We start from the raw sequence: 26,389 nt of genomic DNA on the forward strand, positions 1-26,389 counted from the left end.
GAAACAAAAATGTTTTTGAACTTGGACCTTTTGCACACAAATGGCAACATATTCAACCAATATTTTATTATATTATAATATTAAATTGCATTCTTATGTACAGTAATTGATAGTGACACCACTGCGTACTTTCCAGAAATTTCAAATCATTGATACCAATGCTATAAAGATGATTAAATAAATTTCGACAAGGTTATAATGAATTACTTACAATATTATCTTGAAAATATATATCATATTGTTTATATTTTACGCCTTTGAAACATCCAAATGAAATAGTAATGGGTATAGGTACATGTTCAGGTGTGATATCGTAAAAATAAGTACTTGAAATGAAGTGGAATCAACAACTACAAATATTCAAGTGTGATTATGCTCCATGTTTTATTGTAAAGGACAAATATAAATCTTCCTAAAAATATGAAAAGGCTGCCCCATTTTATTTACTTTTTTATTTTTATTTTATTTATCGTATGGATATTTTTAGAAATTCGTCGAACCACTATTGTTATCCATCGTTTTTGCAATGTATATAATAATGTAGTTTAAAGGATTTATGGAAAATTGTTAAGTTATTTTGACCTTCACCTATTCACTCACTATATTTCCTTGGATGCTACAGATCTACAAACTTGTCATACATTTGGATTGGATGACTTGGGCATGGACAGTAAATTTAGTTCCGTTCATCAACAGGCTCAAATAAAACTGAGCCTGTAACATTTTCAATGTTTCCATTTTTGACGTTCATAAGGGATTATTTCTCTTTATTTTATTTGTCTTATTTCTCTTTTCCATGAAAAGCTCAATCAAAAAGAGACGGCATTGGCTTGGGATTCTTTATTGTTTCCGTTTTTCTCTATTTCCATTTTCATTTACAATCAAGTCGGTAGACTGGCACAATTTTTCCCTTCTTACAAACAAAATTATTAAACATTTTGGCAATTGCGGATGTTACTCTTTAGTTTTATAATATACTGCCTGCTCTTTTCTAATATCTACGTAGCATACAATGGTAATTTGTTGTTATTTTGTAAGAATAAGATAAACAAAATCAACAAGGAAAGGTGGCAGTCAATGAACGCAACCCCACACGGCCAAGCAACAAGAACCAGTTGCAAGATTGTAAAAGATTTGCTCCAGTTCTATGAAATTTCATTTTAATTCCTACATGTGTGTAGGAGATATGCTCCGGAAACAATTGGTCTTTGGTCTGTCCGTCCATTTTTCATGGTCGTTCCTGTATTACGACCATTAGTTCAAACGAACGTATAAAAATGAGCATAATGTCAGTATAACATCTATAGGCATGCAAGCACACGCTGATACATCATTAGGGACTCTTATTCACATATGGAAGTTTATTTGCTCTACATGTTTTCATCTTTTTACAATTTTACTGTGCAGTATTAAAAGAATAACTGCACTGACTTCTGGAAATAGTGTTTACAAAAGTTATATAACCTTATTTCCCATGGAACCGTTATTTAAAAAATCTTTGATGATTTTGAAATTACTAACGAAACTATGTTATTTATGGTCGAATATTTATTGAAAATACTTTCTACGAAGGCTATAAACTAGAAGATCCTCGCTTCTGGCCAAAATTCACGCGTTGCAGACAAGCTTTATTTTCAAGTCATTGTTTATGTTTAAGAAATTGCATGAAATGATGTTTACGTTTTAAAGAAATTTTAAAGAAGTTAAACGGTATACGTGATGCTTGACAAATTTCATATTCAATAGATAAACAAACGTTGTGAGATTATGTGCATCGTAAAAAGCTTCGTCAACCATCAATATATATACTTTGTCATTAAACGTGGTGTTGCTACATTGTGAGACTGACTTATTCTTAAAACTGAAAAGTCAAATTTTACCGGTTGGTTGAGTGTTTCATCGTATTCGGAAAATATAGAGGTGAGTAATAATAAAACTGTAAGAAAAGTTAGGAGTAAAATAAGTCGGATTAAAGACCCTACATGAGATATTAAAGGTATTTATCATTATTTATGTTAAAAAGGATCAAATTCAAAGTAAAACCATGACTCTCAAGATCCCAATATTCGAAAAATCAAAAACTGATCTTATTGAGAAAATTATACAAGAATTTCAAGTGTTTTGAAGTTTTCTTAAAAATTGTATTTGAATCATTTGAAGACAATAAAAAGGGAATGAATTGTTTTGTCAACAGTCGGACAATACTAGTCAACTTATTTTATAATTTGAAATACCTCATTGATAGATAATATTGTAAAATAACGAATAGATGGTATGAAATAATAATTCTTTAATTTGCTCAAAATTTCTTCACAAAAAATGTAATTAATATATATAGTGTAATATGTATAAGTTTATATTATAGAAATTTGTTTTCAGACAAAGGTGGAATGGAAATGGATTCAGTCAAAATTATGCTCGCATTTGTTTCTGCTTTCTTATTCAATGATTGTCAATGGGGCCCTGTGGGTAAGTGTGCAATTGAGTTTATGCTATTTACCTATAGATTGTGACAAATCGCCACACCAGCTAACGGACATTGCTGTCCAAAATGCAAAGAAGGCAAAGGTATGAAGAATGAGAAGTTGTTATATCATTCCGCAATATGTTTTGATAAATATTTAAAAAAGACGTTATAAATGTATACAAAGTTATGTTTTCAGTATACCAAATTAAGTTTTATCTTGTGAATGGACGATAAATTGAAGTTTAACCATATTAGCTATAATCAAACTTTACTTTTTGTATGCAAAATAAAAACATATGAAAATTCTCCAAGAAAACGAAATAAAATGTTATAAAATATGTAAGATGCAGAAGTTCGTACATAGAAAGACAGAAAAAATGTAGGTTTAAACTGTCCGACAAATGTGAGGCTAGAGAGAATGTGTTATCGGGATTATAATGTAAGCACCCTTTTATTCTAAATGAAAGTTCTTTTAAAAATTATATTTCTGTAAAGAGCAATAAACATGATTGTTTTGTATAAAGAATTCCAAGTCTGGCCTATAAAAGTACAATATTATTGCATTAATAAGCCAGAATTATTTCCCATATAATCGTACTTTGGTTTTCAAGAAATGAAAAGTTCAACATAGACGTAGTATTAAGAAATTGCTTTCCATGAATGCCTTTTGAATTGCCTACGAGATATAAAGGTAATAAAAACATGACTACCATTTGTATTATATGGCGAGGGATATCAACGAGTTTACTCGTTATTATTCCGAACTCCCCCATTCATACCTACAAGACAAATTGTAGTCTATAGTACAAGATATTGTTAACTGGTTAGATACCATTAGTTATTTTTTGCCAAAAGTTTAGTTTACAGATGCGTTCATTGAAAGCCGCCCTATCTCGCTGATCTTTGGTTTCATATTTTACAAATAAATAAATATGTTAACTTAAAGTTATTTTCGTAACAGGATACACCCAAATTTAACAACCATAACGTTTCATATCAGGTGGAAATACAATCTATTCGAGAGAATTCATTTGTAAATAAAAATATTTTACCCGAGTCACTTCACAATTATGAATCACGACTTGATAGAAATGCGTCATGTCTTTTGCCATTAAATGTTTTCCACATTAAATCATGTTACACGAGAGGGATCGAGTTCTTGTGATAACTGTCACGGACTTTTGTATAAACTACAAATACATTCGTCAAAATGAAAATATTCATCTTTGAAAAGTCAGTTATTAAGTGCTTTATTAAATTTAAGTGATAACGTCCGCCTTACATCTTGTTTTATTTGTCAAAACAAATTCATCAGCTATTTTTCATGGCCTCTTGCTTAAAATCTGGTTGTTTTGAATCAATTTCACTAAAAATAATAGGAGACAGATTATACAGTCATTAAAGGGACTCAACTGAGATTTTTTATTTTACATGAAAGAATTGGAACTAAATATTCGAAATCTATTTGCAATTTGATGTAGGTCAATAGCATTAATTTGTGTGTACGATAATTTGCTCATATAATAACAAATTGTGACGTGTAATGATAACTTACACAATATCTAAAATGTGTGGCATCTTAAACGATACATCTTTAAAACACACACACACCATACGCATGCACGCACGCACACGCACACACACATACGAACGCATGCACACACACACGCACACACACGCACACACACGCACACACGCACAAACTGTCAAAGCGGATGAAAAAGAGGCAAAATGTATGTTCAGTATCTATGAGTTGCAAACATTAACAAAGAAGCTGTTGAATCTTCTGGGCAATCTTGTGACTATAAAGTTGGTGATAAAATTAAGGTAAACATTCCAGACGGGAAGAGCAAAAAAAAGATAGATTGTATTACGTGTACATGCAGAGACGGCGTGCTTGCTTGTACCAAGATGGTGCTTGTGGTAATTTGTTTTATATTTGTCCATGAAATTGATTTATTTTTAAAATATCATTCTTTTTATCATTGCAAATACATGTAGTAAATTTACATTATGTTTCATAACATTTTCAATATCATTATTTATGCAATGTAATTTATGTTTATGATTAAGCGCACGTTAAATTTCAAATCCTTAAAATGCAAAAAATGGGGGGGGGGTGAATAGCGTTTCAACTTATAATTCGTCAAATTAATTTTGTTATAATTGTATTGTGTTACTCGAAATAATCTTAAAGTTAATTGAGTGAAATGATTTTTCGATTAGACTTATAAACAGGAAATATTTCTAGATAGAGTGATAATTATTTGATACAACACAAACGTTTTATAGATAAACAGATAATTATTTGTTATGTAATTGGTAAGTGTTGGCAGTTCTTGGCACTTTTGAGTGTTTTTGGAAGTTAGATACTTATTCTTAATCTAACAGAAAAAAAACATATTTATTTGGTATGATAAATATCTTGTTATTCAACACGAAAACAAACTAAATAGTAAGTCAGATAGTTGACGCAATAATTGTGTGATAACGTTGACAGAAATATGCCACCATAAGAACCTTATTTAATTGACGTCAAACAAATTGAAATAGTCTTTAATGGTGTGAATTCTGTCTAACGTTGGTAGAAAACTGCCAAATGCAAAGATTACAACTTCAATGATGAAGCGAAATGTTTTTCAACCTAAAATTTACATTGTTGGTATCTATGTGTGCAAGTGGCCATATAAAGTTTACATGTCGATGAGACCATATTCATAGGCTATTTGTCATGGCCTCGTGCTTAAAAACTGGTTGTTTTGAAATACTCAAAACAATAGGAGAAAGATTATACAGTCATTAAAGGAACTCAACTGAATTTTTTTTTACATGAAAGAATTGGAACTATATTTTCGGAATTTGTTTGCAATTTGGTGTTGGTCAATAGTATTAATTTGTTGTACGATCATTTTACTCATATAATTAACACATTGTGACGCATAATGATAACGTTTACAATATCTAAAACATGTAGCATCTTAAACGATTAATCTTCAAAACACACAAACGCACTCACGCGCGCACACACACATACGCACACACACACGCGCACAACGGGTGAAAAAGAGGCAAATACTCTGCAAAATGTACGTTAGGTATCGATAAGATGCAAACATCCACAAAGAAGCTGTTGGTTCTGCAGGTAAATCTTGTGACTTTGAAGTTGGTGATAGTATTGTGGTGAACATTCCGGACGGGGAGAGCAAAAAAGATAGACTGTAATACGTGTATGTGCAGTGACGGCGTGCTTGCGTGTACTAAGCTGGCTTGTGGTAATTTGTTTTATATTTGTCCATGAAATTAATTTCTTTTTAAAATATTATACTTTTAACCATTGAAATACATGTAGTAAATTTACATTATCTTTCATAACATTTTCGATATCATTATATATACAAGGTAATTTATGTTTAAAAATTAAGCGCACGTTAAATTTCAAATCCTTATAATGCAAAAATGGTAAATTGGGGGGGGGGAGGCTAAATAACGCTTCAACTCATAATACGTCAAGTCAAATTGATTTTGTTATAATTGTATTAACTTACTCGAAATAATCTAAAACTTGATTGAGTGAAATGATTTTTCGATTAGACTTATAAACTGGAATTTAATCTTGATATAGCGATAATTAACTGATATTTAAAAAGTAAAAAACACAAACGTTTTATGGATAAACAGATAATTATTAGTTATGTAATTGGTAAGTGTTGGTAGTTTTGGGCACACTTTTGAGTGTTTTTGAAAGTTAGACAATTATTCTTTATCTAACAGAAAAAAAAACATATTTAGTAAGTCTGATAAATATCTGTTTTTCAACGCGAAAAATAAATACATAGTAAGTCAGATACTTAACGCGATAATTGTGTGATTAACGTTGACAGAAATATGCCACTTTAAGAACCTTATTAAGTTGACGTCCAACAAATTGAAATTGTCTTTATGATGTGAAAACGGTCTAACGCTGGCAGAAAACTGCCAAATGCAAAGATTACAACTTTAATGATATACTGGAAAGTTTTTTTCAATCTAAAATATACACTGTTGTTATCTATTTGTGCAGCTGGCCATAAAAAGTTTACAAGTCGATGGGATCATATTCAATCAACAAACATAATGAATACATGCAACACAAATCCAAACTAAAACATCTCTTGCATGCACAGGATTTGTATATGTTAACCAATTTGCTTTATTTATGTATTTACAGTGGAAGCTTGAAAATAAATCTCACCAAAGATGCTGACCACAAACGAAAATATGTGAACTTCTATTGCTAATATCTGTTAAATCAAACTTTAAAATGAAACTTTTACCTAATTACGGTTTGTTTTATTTACATTTACAGTACATATTTTGAATATTTGAGCATACCCCGTCGTGTACATTCCAGCACCATCATAGGCGAAAAAAATTGGTATATAAGTAATATAATTGTAAATAAAAAGCTTAATGATCGAATAAAAATGAAAAAGATATAATGTGTCTATATCATGTTGTTTTGATGATTTATTATTCTTTCACATACAGTGAATGCAAGATAAGGAGGTATAAGAACACGTTTATGTATCATATGCAAGAAATAGAGGGATAAGAATACGTTTATGTATTGTATGCAAGATACAGAGGAGTAAGTGTACGTTCATGTATTATATGCAAGATAAAAAGGTATAAGAATACCTTGATGAATTATATACCAGAAAAAGAGGTTAAAGCATACGTTTATGCATAATTTATCTTTAAAGAAAATAGCATTATGCCCATCCAAGGATATACAGTAAGTGAACAGTTGCAATAATTCCTTTTAATTTTATACGTTATTTCGCTTTAAAGACAAATAACTCGTGTGACCAAAGGTAATATCTATATATAGAGATGTGGGCATTATAGATATGCAAACATGCAAGAAAGAGAGGTATAAGAATACGTTTATGTATCATGTATAGAATAACAAGAGGTCCAAGATAGCACTAGATCACTCTACTGACCCATCGAACTCATCCAAGCAATTACCTAGACAAGCATTCTGACCAAGTTTCATGACAGGTGAGTCAAAAATGTGACCACTATGTGTTAACAAGGATTTTCCATATTTTAGCAGTTTGACCTAGTTTCTGACCCCAGGTGACCCATATTCAAACTTGGCCTAGGAATTTCATCAAAACAAATTTTCAGGCCAATTTTCAGGATCTTTGGGAATATATGAACGATATATTACTCTTGTGACCTAGATAATATTTATAAATATCCTTGGAAATGTGCCAACTATGTTCAAATTATGAAAAGAGTGGAACAGTCCTTTTATACTTATGATTAAGATGTATGTTATATCCTGAACAATTTTCAATATCAACTGTTGGTAAAACACCATTGTAATAGTCTATTATGTAATATATATATATACATGTAGTCAATTCAGCTGAACATAACAATAAAACAAGGGAACATTGTTGCAAAATACGCCCGTCACAAAAGCTTTTGACAGAGTAGTCATGATAATGACCATTTGTGTTTCAATACCCTAAAATGATGACTAAATGGTCCAATTCACATTTTCATATTTTTAATCTGAACTTTGGTCCCTGTGTAATGACCTTGACAATGGTCTCTTAGACCTGAATATTGCACGCGACACTCTGTCACACAATGATGCACATTTGTGCCAAGCAGTATTAAAACCCCTCTATGCATGTAGAAGATTTGCTCCGGACAAGCGTTTGATAATGTCCTTTACGCGTGAGTTTGAGTTTTGATCAAGAGAACCTAGCGCTAGACCAGCTTCTTATTGTGGTGAGTATTTCTATGAATTTCATTAAATATCCTTCATGTGTGTATATTCGGGACGAAATCTTTATATTTAATCATCTTAAGTGACATTGAGCTTGCATATATTAAGCTGGGTTACATGTTTCACATACGTAGTCATGAAATGAAGTTAGTATTTCAATATCTCAGAAAATGATCCCAGTTCACATTTTCATATTTTTATCTGAAATTTGTACTCTTTGTGTGACCTTGGCCTTAGCCGCAGGGACCTGATTTTTGCATGCAATGCATTTTTGTTCTAGGACAAACGTTTCTCAATGAACTCTTAGTGTGACTTTGAACTTTAACCTAGAAATCTGGTTAATGCGCGCAACGTTTTTCAAATAGGCCTAAGGTCACTTTAACATTTTCAGGCTTGTAAGCAAACGCTGATACGACAAAACGGACTCCTTATTCACAAATGACTGTTTATTAGCTCAAAAATGTTTTTTAAACTTTTTAAAGGATTAAAAAGGTTGCACAGACGGAAGTTATATACCATTGAACCGGTATTATTATTTTGTAATTTTTTTAAATACGTATTCGTCATGTCCTGCTATATACCTTGTCATTATACATAGTAAGTCGGACTTATTCTGGTAATTAATCATTACAATTTGTTGAGTGTTAGATCTTAAAAGACATAATCGGAAAAAAATATAAAGATAAGTAATTAAAATGCAGTAAGAAAAGATAGGAAAAGTAAAAAAGTTTAGAGAAAGCCCCTTTTATCAAGAGTGAGATACCATATTATTTATCATTTACGATGCTAAAAAAGATCGAATTAAAAGTATAAAAATCTCTAAACTGTCCAAAAGTCTCAACATTGAAAATATTGGAAACGGATTATATGGAGAAAATAAAACAAGAAATTCCCTTTTTTTCTTTTTTTTTTTTAAAAAATCACATGTGGACAAAGGACAATGGAATAAAACAACTGTTTAACCAACAGTCGTTCGATGCTGTGTATTAAACTATTTTTATAATTTGTAGTACAGGTTGAACGTGATAGGTTGATAGTATTGAAAAATAACAGATGTATGTTATGAAATGCAAATAATTATTTCATAAAGTTATTCTTCAATTTGTTTACAATTTCATCATAAAGTTCTTATCATGTAGCGCCATATTTTAAGTATGTTTATGTTTTAGAAACTGTTTTAAGACGAGTTTTTTCCACCCGATCGAAATAATTCAAATCTAGCTTATGCAAGTGCAATATTATCGCAATTAATCGACGACATAAAGTAACAAGTAGAGATTTTGATGCTAAAGTATCAAGTCGCCGGATAGAAAAATGATTGTATTATCATAAATATAAGAAAATATAAGTTTAATGGTTCAAGTTTAAAAAAGAGGAACAATGAGTTGAGAAATATTTGCCACTGAGGCTTGTAAGGCAAGTGCTATGCTGGTAATTCTTCTTGTAATTGTACTATATACATATACTGTTGTACCATACATTGAAATCCGTATAGGTTACTAGTTCAGATTAAGATAATTACCGACAAATAATTACCGGTCATCGAATATTTGCAAAGTGACTATGAAAATATATATGTTTAATTATTTCATGAAACAATACAATCTTACTGTAAAAGTGTTGTACTTCATTATTATGGCTATAGAAAAAAAATATATAATTTAGTTGAAATCAAAACATGTATTATTTCCATCGTTACTTACACTATATAAAATTGACGTTTAATTGCCTTTCAGTGCAATAAACTATCAACACAACGATATTTTATTAATTTCTATTCCATTCCGGACCCCTAACGTCATACCGTTTTGGAAACCTGCATGACGGAAACCGACGGAATATACCGAAATCAACTATTACCATTATATATTTCAATAATGTGCCTCTTAAGCATAGCATTATTTTGGGATGTTCAACCTAAACTAAACTATTGAACTTTCTTATCGAAAGTTTTACAGAATTTCTAGGGCCAAGTTTAACCCTTTACCAAGAAGAAAGAAAAAGGTTTTGAAAATTTATTTTTAATGTGTAAAATATGAGTAAACAGGTTTTTCTAATGATATAAAGTATGAAACTGATTAATGAAATATAACTTATGTAATTATCTGTACAAAATTACAATGATTTGCATCTTATCAGTTACCACACCTTTTGCCAACCATTAACAAGTTACCTGTCTTATCAGCAATCTGTTACTATTAATAGATTTTATAACGATATACAACATATACATGTATAAACATGTAGTCACGTGATTCTTACGAAAGACCAGGGAGAATTTGTTTATAATTAGATAAAATGATGTAATATAATAGGTTTCATCAAATATAAACAACAAAAGAAAATCTAAAGTGTCGTTTCAAATATCATTCATGATTTATATATTATAAAATAGAAATGCTTGACACATAGAAAAAAGTAAAAGTATCCCTAATATTCAATGACTGATCCTTGGGGATACGTTATTAATGCATTTTATGAAAGTTGTAATGTTGGCTTTTAAGATGTCAATATGTGCATATTTCATTTCACTGAGCAAAGTTTTCATATGTTTGATTTTTTTAGATTACTGAAAAGTTATTGTTGTCTTTAATTGTTCAATGATTGATATGCTTTGATTTTCAGATTTTAAGGGCTTCTCCTTCCATAGGTATAATATTAAACTGTTACAAATATAGTCGCCGGTTTCTACCGGCGACTAATAAAAAAAATCAATTTGGACCTAGTATTAGAAATTGCTTTCAATGAATGTCTTTTTAATGGCCTTCAAAATATAATTGTAATGAAAACTGAATAAAATGATTGCCATGTCCCGTATTTGACAAAATAAAGACACAGTGCATTTTCAACGTCTATTTTTCTTTTTGTTTCAAAACACGTCTTCATTTTCTGTTTGAGTTTCACTCATATGTAAGACTATACTTTGCCACGTCCTTTGATTTGCATGAAGTGTTAATAAAGAAATACATAATCTGAGCTGTCTTAGGTTATATCAATTACAAGTACACTTTAACAAACTGCTAGAGTATTAAATAGTTGCATTTTGTGTTTAAAATGCATTTAAAAAGGTCCTCAAGTGAAATTTTATACGTGACTCATTGCAGTGATAATGTAAAATGATGATAAATAAACAGATGTAACAAAAAAACAAACAAGACATTTTAGATATACCGTATATAGCAACTGCCTCGTCATACCTGTTGATCAACGTTACATAAATATACTTTTTTTTATTTTACGCAGTTTTGCTATATAATAAGACGGATATATTTTAAAAGTTGTTAGGTAAATATTAACATATTAATTGTATGTTTGATATTCAGAGACATATTCGGGAAATATATGATAAGTAATTAGAATAATGTCAGATAAGTTTGAAGTAAATTATAAGAAAAGTTCGAATAAAACATCCGATTATCGAGATTGAGATATGATTAATAACATAATTGTAAGGTAGACCAAATCAGGGCTTGAAAATTTATATAATAAAGACAAAAATAATTTTCTGAAATGACCCTAAAGGTTGCAATTTTGACAGTGCTAACGTTAATAATATGATGTGAATTATAAAGAATTCTTTAAGTTTTGAGAAGCAATGTTCTAGAATCATTTTGTGACAAAGGACAAGAGAATAAAATAATTGTTTTATAATGCCTATCTTATAATCTAAAATAGTTGTGGTTAAATGAGATGGTTTATGATTATGAAAAACAACAAAAAGATGTTATGAAATATTAAACATTATCTTTGATTTGTTTACAAGTCCATCATTTCGTACGTAATTATGTAATGCCCTATTTTTTTCGAAATTTGTTTTCAGACAAGTGCAGAAAGAAATGGAAATTCGGTCAAAATAATACTTGCATTCGTTCTTCTTTCTAATTTAATGATTGTCAAAGGAGCCCCAGCAACGGACTGTGCCGTGCCGTGCCGTGATAAAATGTTATTATCCACCTGGTTGTGTCGAGATACCAGCTAAGGGACAATGCTTTCCGAAATGTAAACGTATGTGTTGTTTTAACATTCCGAATTTTTAGTCATTTATTTATTTGTTTGTTTGTTGTTTATTTGTCTGTTTTATTTATTCATGAATTTATTTTATTCATCTATTTATTTGTTTGTTTCTTTGTTTATTTGTCTGTTTTATTTATTTATTTATTGATATTTATTTATTTATTTTCATATTATTTATTTATTCAAAAACACGTATGCGTTTTGTATTTGTATCAATTTTGTTATAACAAATTATGGTTATGGGCGAAATGATTGACGACATACGTTCAATTTTTAACTAAGTAACTTATACAATGATTCATAATAAAGCATTGAGTGTATGAATGTCACTGGTATTCAAGACCTTAACGTGACCTTTTCACTATATGTAGTATTGTTAAAATAATGTATTTTATAAGCTGTTCAGCTTGTTGTTAAGATGAACAATAAATATAATGATGATAAACTGCCACATCAGGCCAGTGATGTTGCGGAGTTGTATTTCAATCACTCCAGTCTTAGAGAGTAAAATAATGTATGATACGATTATTATTATAATTATTCAGAACATCTTATTATTTACATACTATAAAACTAGTTATAGCATATGGTGCTGCCATTTGGGGGACTATGAAATTCTCTTGTATAGAAGCTGTGGAAAATCGCGCTATGAGATTTTTCTTAGGTACAGGAAAATATACTCCAAGCCCTGCTGTAGCCGGTGATATGGTTTGGGATCCAGTTTATGTTTAACAATTGAAATGTGTTGGTAACTTTTTGTGTAAATTGTCAAATATGGATCAAAACAGAGTAAATTTCAAGATATCAAAATACTGTTATAACCTTGCAAGTAGAAATTGTAGCAACTGGCATTTTAGGATTAAAAACCTCTTTATAAAATTGGTTGTGTAGATTTTAGTGACTGTACATTACCACAGAATAAAAATGTTGTTGTTGATACAATTGTGAAGAATGCAATGGATGTATTGATAGATGAATGGATAAGATCAGTTCATTGTATATTTAGTAAATCCGGTGATGGTAGAAACAAGTTAAGGTTATATCATAAATTTAAGTTTGATTTTGAACAGGAGTATTATGTCAATAAAATTATGTCTTATCGCCATAGATCAGCTTTGGCTAAATTTAGATGTGGTGTTGCACCAATCCGATTGGAGATTGGCAGATACGAAAGATTAAATGTTAACGATAGAGTATGTCCTATTTGTAATAATGGCATCGAAGATGAGATGCACGTATTATTGCATTGCCCCCAGTACACTGATATTCGCAATAAATTATTTGAAAATGCGGCTGAAAATTGTACTTTGTTTAATTCTTATAATGATATTGCCAAGCTTTGCTTCCTCTTGTCAAATGATGATATTGTCAAATATACAGCAAAATCCTGCTACGAAATACTTTATGTTAGAAGAGATTTCTTGTACCAGTAAATATATATTTTAATTGCTTCATTTTAGATGGAGGGTGACAATACACAAACTTTAATTTCAAAAATTTGAAGTTGATGATGTGTGTGTCTCACCTCCTGCCTAAAATGAACATTTTAATAGCAAAAGAACTTTTATTGTAAAAAAGTTATAAATGTTTTTTAATCCAACTAGAAAATTTTATCTTTCTGTTTTGATAATCACCACTGACCAGTTCATCCATGGTCTGACCATGAGAGATATATGATTTTGTAAGACATTTTTTATTATGCGCAATAGTGCCACTTTACTAAACTCAGTATTTTAATAACGAATACCTTATGGCAGATTTTAGGTTGAAGTCAGTGGTTGTTACCAAACTTTTAGTTTGTATAAAGATAAAATAAGTATGTATAAATGATTTTAGTACATTTATAAGGAGACAACCATTTAGGGTTCAGTAAAGTAATGAGATTTTATTCTTCCATTTTAATATTAACAACCCTAATGTAATTACTCATACAGTTATGTTGTAGGTATAAATAATAGTACATTTTAATTATATTAAGTATAACATTCAATGCTTGGAATATGTTGTTTTACTTATAAATGTCTTAGAGATATTATGATGTGTTTATATTAACATGTAAATGGGTATAATTATGTAAATAAGGGAGGTAAATCTACAGTATATATTATAGATCTCTGTAATGTGGACTGTGGAGTTACCCCTCTTATAAACTAGAACAGTCTGCTATAATTCTTAAAAGAATGGCTGTACAATTTACTGTATGTATATTGTTTTAATTGTATATGTATGTATAGATCAGACTATAATAAAGAATAAATAAATGTGTCGTCAATACAAAAAAAAAAAAAAAAAAAAAAAAAACAACAAAGAACATACGACTAGTTAACTTTTAATACAGGATACTTTTATATAATTTGTTGACAAATGTTGCGGTTTCATAAAGATACTGAGGCGTAACAAACATATAGTTTTTACACCTGTATGCACTACCAATTAGTTGAAAATACGTTAAGATCCAGGTGAACTGACATGTTTATAAAATGTTTTATTCTAGAAATATTCAAGCGTGAATCTTGTCTTGAAGTTAAAAACAAACAACAACATTTTATTTTTAAATATGTATCTCGGATCTTAAGATCTTATTGGTCTATGCACATTATGTGGCTGTTAAACGCTATCAAAGTTAATACAAGTAAAATGGTTTCCTGCGGGGAAAATTTTTAATGATATAAATATATTTCATTTAACTATTTTCAACGTTGTTTGGGGGGATAAATAAACGTTTGTTTCAAGAATATAGTTGACAATTATCGATCAATATAGAAGAAGGTCTTTGGAAACTAGTGACCGTTGAAGGCATGAGACCGGAGAAGGTCGAACTTTAAACAATTATTCCTTTTCAAGAAAATGATAGAATACCATTTTCTGAATAATTCCGAGCAAAAAAATTAAAGTAAACACACAAGTTTACGCATAAAATATCTCTTTTTAGTATGGCAGATGCCACTACGAATATTTTAATTTTGTAGATTTTCAGTGTAAACAATTTATTGTTTATAAAATTTGAGATAGATATTAAAGAAACTTTGATAATTTTCAAACACATCATTCAAGTTTTTCCATTTAAACGGTTAAATAAATATAGAAAATTAGAAATATCACGTAATAGTTTTTTTGTTGTTAATTATGTGTAATTCGGACTAACTCCCTAGAGATAATCCGTAACGTACCGGCAAACGGTATTTAGCTAGGTTTTCGAAATGGTCAATTAACCAATTATGTACGGTTTACAGATCACATACTCATCCATATACCTAAAACAGGTCATGTGCTCATCCATGTCTCAAAAGTTAAATGCGTACCAATACCCTGCGGTCTTCAGACCGCAGGGAATTACCCTTGAGATTGTGTTCATCACTGTCAATTACATCACATTTCTTTAAAACTGAATGTGTAATCGTCAGAAAAATTCAATGAACAAAAAGTTAAGTAATTACGTATCTAATGTATTTAGCAATTCAAAACTATCGATCATTTTTTTGTTATAAGTGGCAAATGTTACAAAGTGTAAAATACGAACTCTGTAAAATGTAAATCTAACCATAATAAAGTTGCATGCATGAATAAATAAGTGGTTGATTTTTGCAGGCGGTTAATCTTGTAAATATGAAATTGGTAATGGGAGTGATAAAGTTAAAGTTAACATTCTACACGGAGCGAGCAAACAAATTAATACATGTAATACATGTATCTGCAATGACGGTATACTTACGTGTACCGAGAAAGCTTGTTGTATGATTTATTTTATATTTGTTTTTATTCATTTGATTCAGGCAGCAATTTAATATCATGTAGTACATTTTACAATAATATATTAAATCCTTGTTTATTTACAGTGTAATTTATACCATGTATAGACAATAACTTGCATGATTTTTCTACCCTGGAACGAAACATGGTCCCTAATTATCTTCTTCACTAGAACTTTTTCTTTGCACCATATGCTACTGTAGTGTTGCATATTGAATAGACCTCTTTACTTAGATAAACACTTCTTTCCAAAATATTGAAATTCATCAGTATTATCATAATGAATTATCATTAATAAACTTGTCGAATCTAAATTATAGATAAACTGTGTTTTCTGTCTCTATAAAAAGTATTGTCTATTTCAAGAATGTTTCGATAAAGTGCATTGCTTGGTAATTTGTTTAGTAAGGGAAACTGTAAGGTTAAAAGACCCGGGTGTGAAATTGGAAGTAAGACATTCCCTGTCAATAGCTCAAAATTAATGATGTTAAAACTTTCCCATTATATTTTTGGAGGAAGCAAAGATTGAAATAAATATTGGCTTAAGGAAATAAATCAGGAGAATTTATAATAAATTCGACATACTGCAACTTAAGGGAAGGGTGTGCAGGTGCTGTTGGTTGTAACGCCGCAACAACTACGCATGTTAACATGTATCTGAATATGAACTATCGTAACATTGTATTAAATGTTAAGTTTGGTAAACTGAAGTAAAAGGAAAACCATTTAACGGAATTTTTACTCAAATTATGTTTTACTTACATTGTTTATGCATTGTGCAATTTACTTGATACAGTTCATATGCCGATGGATACAGTTCATATGCCGATGGATACAGTTCATATGCCGATGAAGTCATTAAAACAAAAACATGTGATCATAGAAGTTTGTAAGGTTTATAAAGAGGAATAAATTGATTATGCGTTAACTATAGGATTAATTAATTATATGTATGCATTTCAGTACCAGCTGGAGCATACAATTTACCACAGATGTTGACCACAGACGAACGAGTTTTACTTACCACAGCTTATTCCTACTAAATCGGATTTTTAAATTGAAACAAAAATGTTTTTGAACTTGGACCTTTTGCACACAAATGGCAACATATACTTTTCAACCAATATTTTATTATATTATATTTGATTGCATTCTTATGTACAGTAATTGATAGTGACACCACTGCGTACTTTCCAGAAATTTCAAATCATTGATACCAATGCTATAAAGATGATTAAATAATTTCGACAAGGTTATAATGAATTACTTACAATATTATCTTGAAAATATATATCATATTGTTTATATTTTACGCCTTTGAAACATCCTAATGAAATAGTAATGGGTATAGGTACACGTTCAGGTGTGATATCGTAACAATAAGTACTTGAAATGAAGTGGAATCAACAACTACAAATATTCAAGTGTGATTATGCTCCATGTTTTATTGTAAAGGACAAATATAAATCTTCCTAAAAATATGAAAAGGCTGCCCCATTTTATTTACTTTTTTTATTTTTATTTTATTTATCGTATGGATATTTTTAGAAATTCGTCGAACCACTATTGATATCCATCGTTTTTGCAATGTATATAATAATGTAGTTTAAAGGATTTATGGAAAATTGTTAAGTTATTTTGACCTTCACCTATTCACTCACTATATTTCCTTGGATGCTACAGATCTACAAACTTGTCATACATTTGGATTGGATGACTTTGGCATGGACAGTATTTTTAGTTCCGTCCATCAACAGGTTCAAATAAAACTGAGCCTGCAACATTTTCAATGTTTCCATTTTTGACGTTCATAAGGGATTATTTCTCTTTATTTTTCTTGTCTTATTTCTCTTTTCCATGAAAAGCTCAATCAAAAAGAGACGGCATTGGCTTTGGGTTCTTTATTGTTTCCGTTTTTCTCTATTTCCATTTTCATTTACAATCAAGTCGGTAGACTGGCACAATTTTTCCCTTCTTACAAACAAAATTATTAAACATTTTGGCAATTGCGGATGTTACTCTTTAGTTTTATAATATACTGCCTGCTTTTTTCTAATATCTACGTAGCATATAATGGTAATTTGTTGTTATTTTGTAAGAATAAGATAAACAAAATCAACAAGGAAAGGTGGAAGTCAATGAACGCAACCCCACACGGCCAAGCAACAAGAACCAGTGGCAAGATTGTAAAAGATTTGCTCCAGTTCTATGAAATTTCATTTTAATTCCTACATGTGTGTAGGAGATATGCTCCGGACACAATTGGTCTTTGGCCTGTCCGTCCATTTTTCATGGTCGTTTCTGTATTACGACCATTAGTTCAAACGAACGTATAAAAATGAGCATAATGTCAGTATAACATCTATAGGCATGCAAGCACACGCTGATACATCATTAGGGACTCTTATTCACATATGGAAGTTTATTTGCTCTACATGTTTTCATCTTTTTACAATTTTACTGTGCAGTATTAAAAAATAACTGCACTGACTTCTGGAAAAAGTGTTTACAAAAGTTTTATAACCTTATTTCCCATGGAACCGTTATTTAAAAAATCTTTGATGATTTTGAAATTACTAAGAACAACGAAACTATGTTATTTATGGTCGAATATTTATTGAAAATACTTTCTACGAAGGCTATAAACTAGAAGATCCTCGCTTCTGGCCAAAATTCACGCGTTGCAGACAAGCTTTATTTTCAAGTCATTGTTTATGTTTAAGAAATTGCATGAAATGATGTTTACGTTTTAAAGAAATTTTAAAGAAGTTAAACGGTATACGTGATGCTTGACAAATTTCATATTCAATAGATAAACAAACGTTGTGAGATTATGTGCAGCGTAAAAGCTTCGTCAACCATCAATATATATACTTTGTCATTAAACGTGGTGTTGCTACATTGTGAGACTGACTTATTCTTAAAACTGAAAAGTCAAATTTTACCGGTTGGTTGAGTGTTTCATCGTATTCGGAAAATATAGAGGTGAGTAATTATAAAACTGTAAGAAAAGTTAGGAGTAAAATAAATCGGATTAAAGACCCTACATGAGATATTAAAGGTATTTATCATTATTTATGTTAAAAATGATCAAATTCAAAGTAAAACAATGACTCTTAAGATCCCAATATTGGAAAAATCAAAAACGGATCTTATTGAGAAAATTATACAAGAATTTCAAGTTTTTTGAAGTTTTCTTAAAAATTGTATTTGAATCATTTGAAGATAATAAAAAGGGAATGAATTGTTTTGTCAACAGTCGGACAATACTAGTCAACTCATTTTATAATTTGAAATACCTCATTGATAGATAATATTGAAAATAACGAATAGATGGTATGAAATAATAATTCTTTAATTTGCTCAAGATTTCTTCACAAAAAATGTAATTAATATATGTAGTGTAATATGTATAAGTTTATATTATAGAAATTTGTTTTCAGACAAAGGTGGAATGGAAATGGATTCAGTCAAAATTATGCTCGCATTTGTTCTGCTTTCTTATTCAATGATTGTCAATGGGGCCCCTGTGGGTAAGTGTGCATTGAGTTTATGCTATTTACCAATAGATTGTGACAAATCGCCACCAGCTAACGGACATTGCTGTCCAAAATGCAAAGAAGGCAAAGGTATGAACAATGAGAAGTTGTTATATCATTCCGCAATATGTTTTGATAAATATTTAAAAAATACGTTATAAATGTATACAAAGTTATGTTTTCAGTATACCAAATTAAGTTTTATCTTGTGAATGGACAATTAATTGAAGTTAAACCATATTAGCTATAATCAAACTTTACTTTTTTGTATGCAAAATAAAAACATATGAAAATTCTCCAAGAAAACGACATAAAATGTTATAAGATATGTACGATGCAGTAGTTCGTACATAGAAAAGCAGAAAAAAATGTAGGTTTAAACTGTCCGACAAATGTGAGGCTAGAGAGAATGTGTTATCGGGATTATAATGTAAGCACCCTTTTATTCTAAATGAATGTTCTTTTAAAAATTATATTTCTGTAAAAGAGCAATAAACATGATTGTTTTGTATAAAGAATTACATGTCTGGCCTATAAAAGTACAATATTATTGCATTATTGCACAAGTCAGAATTATTTCCCATATAATCGTACTTTGGTCTTCAAGAAATGAAAAGTTCAACATAGACGTAGTGTTTAGAAATTGCTTTCCATGAATGCCTTTTGAATTGCCTACGAGATATAAAGGTAATAAAAACATGACTACCATTTGTCTTATATGGCGAGGGATATCAACGAGTTTACTCGTTATTATTCCGAACTCCCCCATTCATACCTACAAGACAAATTGTAGTCTATAGTACAAGATATCGTTAACTGGTTAGATACCATTAGTTATTTTTTGCCAAAAGTTTTGTTTACAGATGCGTTCATTGAAAGCCACCCTGTCTCGCTGATCTTTGTTTTCAAATTTTACAAATAAAAAATATGTTAACTTAAAGTTATTTTCGTAACAGGATACACCCAAATTTAACAACCATAACGTTTCATATCAGGTGAAAATACATTATCTATTCGAGAGAATTCATTTGTAAATAAAAATACAATGTATTTTACCCGAGTCACTTCACAATTATGAATCACGACTTGATAGAAATGCGTCATGTCTTTTGCCATTAAATGTTTTCCACATTAAATCATGTTACACGAGAGGGATCGAGTTCTTGTGACAACTGTCACGGACTTTTGTATAAACTACAAATACACTCGTCAAAATTAAAATATTCATCTTTGAAAAGTCAGTTATTAGGTGCTTAATTAAATTTTAGTGATAACGTCTGCCTTACATCTTGTATTATTTGTCAAAACAAATTCATAAGCTATTTTTCATGGCCTCTTGCTTAAAATCTGGTTGTTTTGAATCAATTTCACTAAAAACAATAGGAGAGAGATTATACAGTCATTAAAGGGACTCAACTGAGATTTTTTATTTTACATGAAAGAATTGGAACTAAATATTCGAAATCTATTTGCAATTTGATGTAGGTCAATAGCATTAATTTGTGTGTACGATAATTTGCTCATATAATAACAAATTGTGACGTGTAATGATAACTTACACAATATCTAAAATGTGTGGCATCTAAAACGATACATCTTTAAAACACACACACACCATACGCACGCACGCACGCACACACACACAAGCACACACTCATACGAACGCATCAACACACGAGCACACACACACGCGCGCACACACAAACTGTCTATGCGGATGAAAAAGAGGCAAAATGTATGTTCAGTATCTATGAGTTGCAAACATTAACAAAGAAGCTGTTGATTCTTCTGGGCAATTTTGTGACTATAAAGTTGGTGATAAAATTAAGGTAAACATTCCGGACGGGAAGAGCAAAAAGATAGATTGTATTACGTGTACATGCAGAGACGGCGTGCTTGCTTGTACCAAGATGGTGCTTGTGGTAATTTGTTTTATATTTGTCCATGAAATTAATTTATTTTTAAAATATCATTCTTTTTATCATTGCAAATACATGTAGTAAATTTACATTATGTTTCATAACATTTTATAAATAATATATGCAAGGTAATTTATGTTTATAATTAACCGCACGTTAAATTTCAAATCCTTATAATGCAAAAATGGAAAATGGGGGTGGGGTTGAATAACGTTTCAACTCATAATACGTCAAGTCAAATTGATTTTGTTATAATTGTATTAACTTACTCGAAATAATCTAAAACTTGATTGAGTGAAATGATTTTTCGATTAGACTTATAAACAGGAAATATTTCTAGATAGAGTGATAATTATTTGATACAAACACAAACGTTTTATAGATAAACAGATAATTATTTGTTATGTAATTGGTAAGTGTTGGCAGTTCTTGGCACTTTTGAGTGTTTTTGGAAGTTTGATACTCATTCTTAATCTATCAGAAAAAAACATATTAATTTGGTCTGATACATATCTGTTATTCAACACGAAAACAAACTACATAGTAAGTCAGATAGTTAACGCAATAATTGTGTGATTAACGTTGACAGAAATATGCCACCATAAGAACCTTATTTAATTAACGTCAAACAAATTGAAATAGTCTTTAATGGTGTGAATTCTGTCTAACGTTGGTAGAAAACTGCCAAATGCAAAGATTACAACTTCAATGATGTAGCGAAATGTTTTTCAACGTAAAATTTACATTGTTGTTATCTATGTGTGCAAGTGGCCATATAAAGTTTACATGTCGATGAGACCATATTCATAGGCTATTTTTCATGGCCTCGTGCTTAAAAACTGGTTGTTTTGAAATACTCAAAACAATAGGAGAAAGATTATACAGTCATTAAAGGAACTCAACTGAATTTTTTTTACATGAAAGAATTGGAACTATATTTTCGGAATTTCTTTGCAATTTGGTGTTGGTCAATAGCATTAATTTGTTGTACGATCATTTTACTCATATAATAAACACATTGTGACGCATAATGATAACGTTTACAATATCTAAAACATGTAGCATCTTAAACGATTAATCTTCAAAACACACAAACGCACACACGCGCGCACACGCACATACGCACACACACACACGCACAACGGGTGAAAAAGAGGCAAAATACCCTGCAAAATGTACGTTAGGTATCGATAAGATGCAAACATCCACAAAGAAGCTGTTGGTTCTGCAGGTAAATCTTGTGACTTTGAAGTTGGTGATAGTATTGTGGTGAACATTCCGGACGGGGAGAGCAAAAAGATAGACTGTAATACGTGTATGTGCAGTGACGGCGTGCTTGCGTGTACTAAGCTGGCTTGTGGTAATTTGTTTTATATTTGTCCATGAAATTAATTTCTTTTTAAAATATTATACTTTTAACCATTGGAAATACATGTAGTAAATTTACATTATCTTTCATAACATTTTCGATATCATTATATATACAAGGTAATTTATGTTTAAAATTAAGCGCACGTTAAATTTCAAATCCTTATAATGCAAAAATGGTAAATTGGGGGGGGGGAGGCTAATAACGCTTCAACTCATAATACGTCAAGTCAAATAGATTTTGTTATAATTGTATTAAGTTACTCAAAATAATCTAAAACTTGATTTTCAAAAGTCTTATAAAATGGAATTTTATCTTTGATATAGCGATAATTATCTGATACTTAAAAAGTAAAAAACACGAACGTTTATGGATAAACATATAATTATTTGCTATGTAATTGGTAAGTGTTGGTAGTTTTTGGCACTTTTGAGTGTTTTTGGAAGTTAGATAATTATTCGTTATCTAACAGAAAAAAAACATATTTAGTAAGTCTGATAAATATCTGTTATTCAACGCGAAAACTAACTAAATAGAAAGTCAGATAGTTAACTCGATAATTGTGTGAATAACGTTGACAGAAATATGCCACCATAAGAACCTTATTAAGGTATTAGGACCCTAATGGGCACTATCAGGAACTAAAAAATTGACATCATAAGTCAGATGTATACCTTAAAGTACACCTGTATGCAAAATTTAAACAAAGTTTACCGTACAGAAAACAAGTTATGGCCACTTTTCTGAACTCAAGCTAGGATGTTATGAGGGCCCTTTTTTAGAAAGTAGGAACCTTTAAATAATCTGCAATAACATTCTAATGAAAAATGTTTTCCCCTTAATTTTTGGTTAGAAACAAAAAGTACCATTCAGCTAACAATCCAAATAAGCAAAATTATGGTTTCTACTCAAAATTTATGAAATCTGTATAAAAATGTTACCCTACCCCACCCATTTTTACCACGTGTCTGACCATTTTTCTACTTAGGGAGCCTAATTTAAAAAATTCTTAAAATTTACCCAAATGAGTGCCTATTTTCAAAGTTTCCCTAAATTTTTAAAAAAGTATATTGGTTTGTCTTGTAAAATATGAAATACTTTTACCGTCTAGTTTTGATTATATTACACTTTGAAAATAGCAGGTACCATATTTATTACTAGATTTAGCATAATTTAGCCAATAAATACCTATATAAATTTTAAAAAATCAAAATTATACACTTTTTTCTTTCCAAATGGGACATGAGAGATACATAAATAATGTTAAAAGAAAAAAAGAAAGAAAAAAAAGTTGACTCTTCTGTGGATTGAACCCATGGCCCTCATTTTCAATGTAGTTAACAGTAGATCTAGCCTATTTGAATACTCTTCAAAGCGGAGGTAATGCATTAGGGTGCTAATACCTTAAGTTGACGTCTAAGAAATTGAAATTGTCTTTTATGATGAGAAAACGGTCTAACGCTGGCAGAAAACTGCTAAATGCAAAGATTACAACTTTAATGATATACTGAAATGTTTTTCAATCTAAAATATACACTGTTGTTATCTATTTGTGCAGCTGGCCATAAAAAGTTTACAAGTCGATGGGATCATATTCAATCAACAAACATATTCAATCAACAAAAATCCAAATTAAAACATCTTTTGCTTGCATAGGATTTGTATATGTTAACTACTTTGCTTTATTTATGTATTTACAGTGAAAGCTTGAAAATAAATCTCACCAAAGATGCTGACCACAAACGAAAATATGTGAACTTCTATTGCTAATATCTGTTAAATCAAACTTTAAAATGAAACTTTTACCTAATTACGGTTTGTTTTATTTACATTTACAGTACATATTTTTAATATTTGAGCATACATCGTCGTGTCCATTCCAGCACCATCATAGGCGAAAAAAAATGGCATATAACTAATATAATTGTAAATAAAAAGCTTAATGATCGAATAAAAATGAAAAAATATAATGTGTCTATATCATGTTGTTTTGATGATTTATTATTCTTTCACATACAGTGAATGCAAGATAAGGAGGTATAAGAACACGTTTATGTATCATATGCAAGAAATAGAGGGATAAGAATACGTTTATGTATTGTATGCAAGATAAAGAGGAGTCTGTGTACGTTCATGTATTATATGCAAGATAAAAAGGTATAAGAATACCTTGATGAATTATATACCAGAAAAAGAGGTTAAAGCATACGTTTTTGCATAATTTATCTTTAAAGAAAATAGCATTATGCCCATCCAAGGATATACAGTAAGTGAACAGTTGCAATTCCTTTTAATTTTATACGTTATTTCGCTTTAAAGACAAATAACTCATGTGACCAAAGGTAATATCTATATATAGACATGTGGGCATTATAGATATGCAAACATGCAAGAAAGAGAGGTATAAGAATACGTTCATGTATCATGTATAGGATAACAAGAGGTCCAAGATAGCACTAGATCACTCTACTGACCCATCGAACTCATCCAAGCAATTACCTAGACAAGCATTCTGACCAAGTTTCATGACAGGTGAGTCAAAAATGTGACCACTATGTGTTAACAAGGATTTTCCATATTTTAGCAGTTTGACCTAGTTTCTGACCCCAGGTGACCCATATTCAAACTTGGCCTAGGAATTTCATCAAAACAAATTTTCAGGCCAATTTTCAGGATCTTTGGGAATATATGAACGATATATTACTCTTGTGACCTAGATAATATTTATAAATATCCTTGGAAATGTGCCAACTATGTTCAAATTATGAAAAGAGTGGAACAGTCCTTTTATACTTATGATTAAGATGTATGTTATATCCTAAACAATTTTCAATATCAACTGTTGGTAAATCACCATTGTGATAGTCTATTATGTAATATATATACATGTAGTCAATTCAGCTCAACATAACAATAAAACAAGGGAACATTGTTGCAAAATACTCTCGTCACAAAAACAGAGCAGTCATGATAATGACAATTTGTGTTTCAATACCCTAAAATGATGACTAAATGGTCCTATTCACATTTTCATATTTTTAATCTGAACTTTGGTCCCTATGTAATGACCTTGACAATGGTCTCTAGGACCTGAATATTGCACGCGACACTCTGTCACACAATGATGAACATTTGTGCCAAGCAGTATTAAAATCCCTCTATGCATGTAGAAGATTTGCTCCGGACAAGCGTTTGATAATGTTCTTTACGTGTTAGCTTGATTTTTGATCAAGAGAACCTAGCGCTAGACCAGCTTCTTATTGTGGTGAGTATTTCCATGAATTTCATTAAATATCCTTCATGTGTGTATATTCGGGACGAAATCTTTATATTTAATCATCTTAAGTGACCTTGAGCTTGCATATGTTAAGCTGGGTTACATGTTTCACATATGTAGTCATGAAATGAAGTTTGTGTTTCAATCCGTCAGTAAATGATGACTAAATGGTTCCAGTTCACATTTTCATATTTTTATCTGAAATTTGTACCCTTTGCGTGACCTTGGCCTTAACCGCAGGGACCTGATTTTTGCATGCACTGCATTTT

The 26,389-nt window shown here is 30.4% G+C and overlaps 1 protein-coding gene across 3 annotated transcripts in view; it reads left to right on the forward strand.

Annotated features, from left to right (window-relative positions):
* LOC132715938 (kielin/chordin-like protein) overlaps nt 1-26,389 on the forward strand; it is a 52,362-nt gene that overhangs the window by 20,911 nt on the left and 5,062 nt on the right. The window contains exon 1 of one of the 3 annotated variants that reach the window (XM_060699050.1): nt 11,668-11,700. The exons of the other annotated variants lie outside the window; for them this stretch is intronic. Within the exon in view, the coding sequence (XP_060555033.1) occupies nt 11,683-11,700 (18 nt within the window). The 5' untranslated portion in view covers nt 11,668-11,682. Of the gene's footprint in view, nt 1-11,667; nt 11,701-26,389 lie in introns of those variants that run through there. 3 annotated transcript variants of the gene reach the window in all.

Source organism: Ruditapes philippinarum, unplaced genomic scaffold (assembly GCF_026571515.1).
Source record: "Ruditapes philippinarum isolate M1 unplaced genomic scaffold, ASM2657151v2 ctg3137_1_1_1_1, whole genome shotgun sequence".
NCBI classification, from domain to species: domain Eukaryota; kingdom Metazoa; phylum Mollusca; class Bivalvia; order Venerida; family Veneridae; genus Ruditapes; species Ruditapes philippinarum.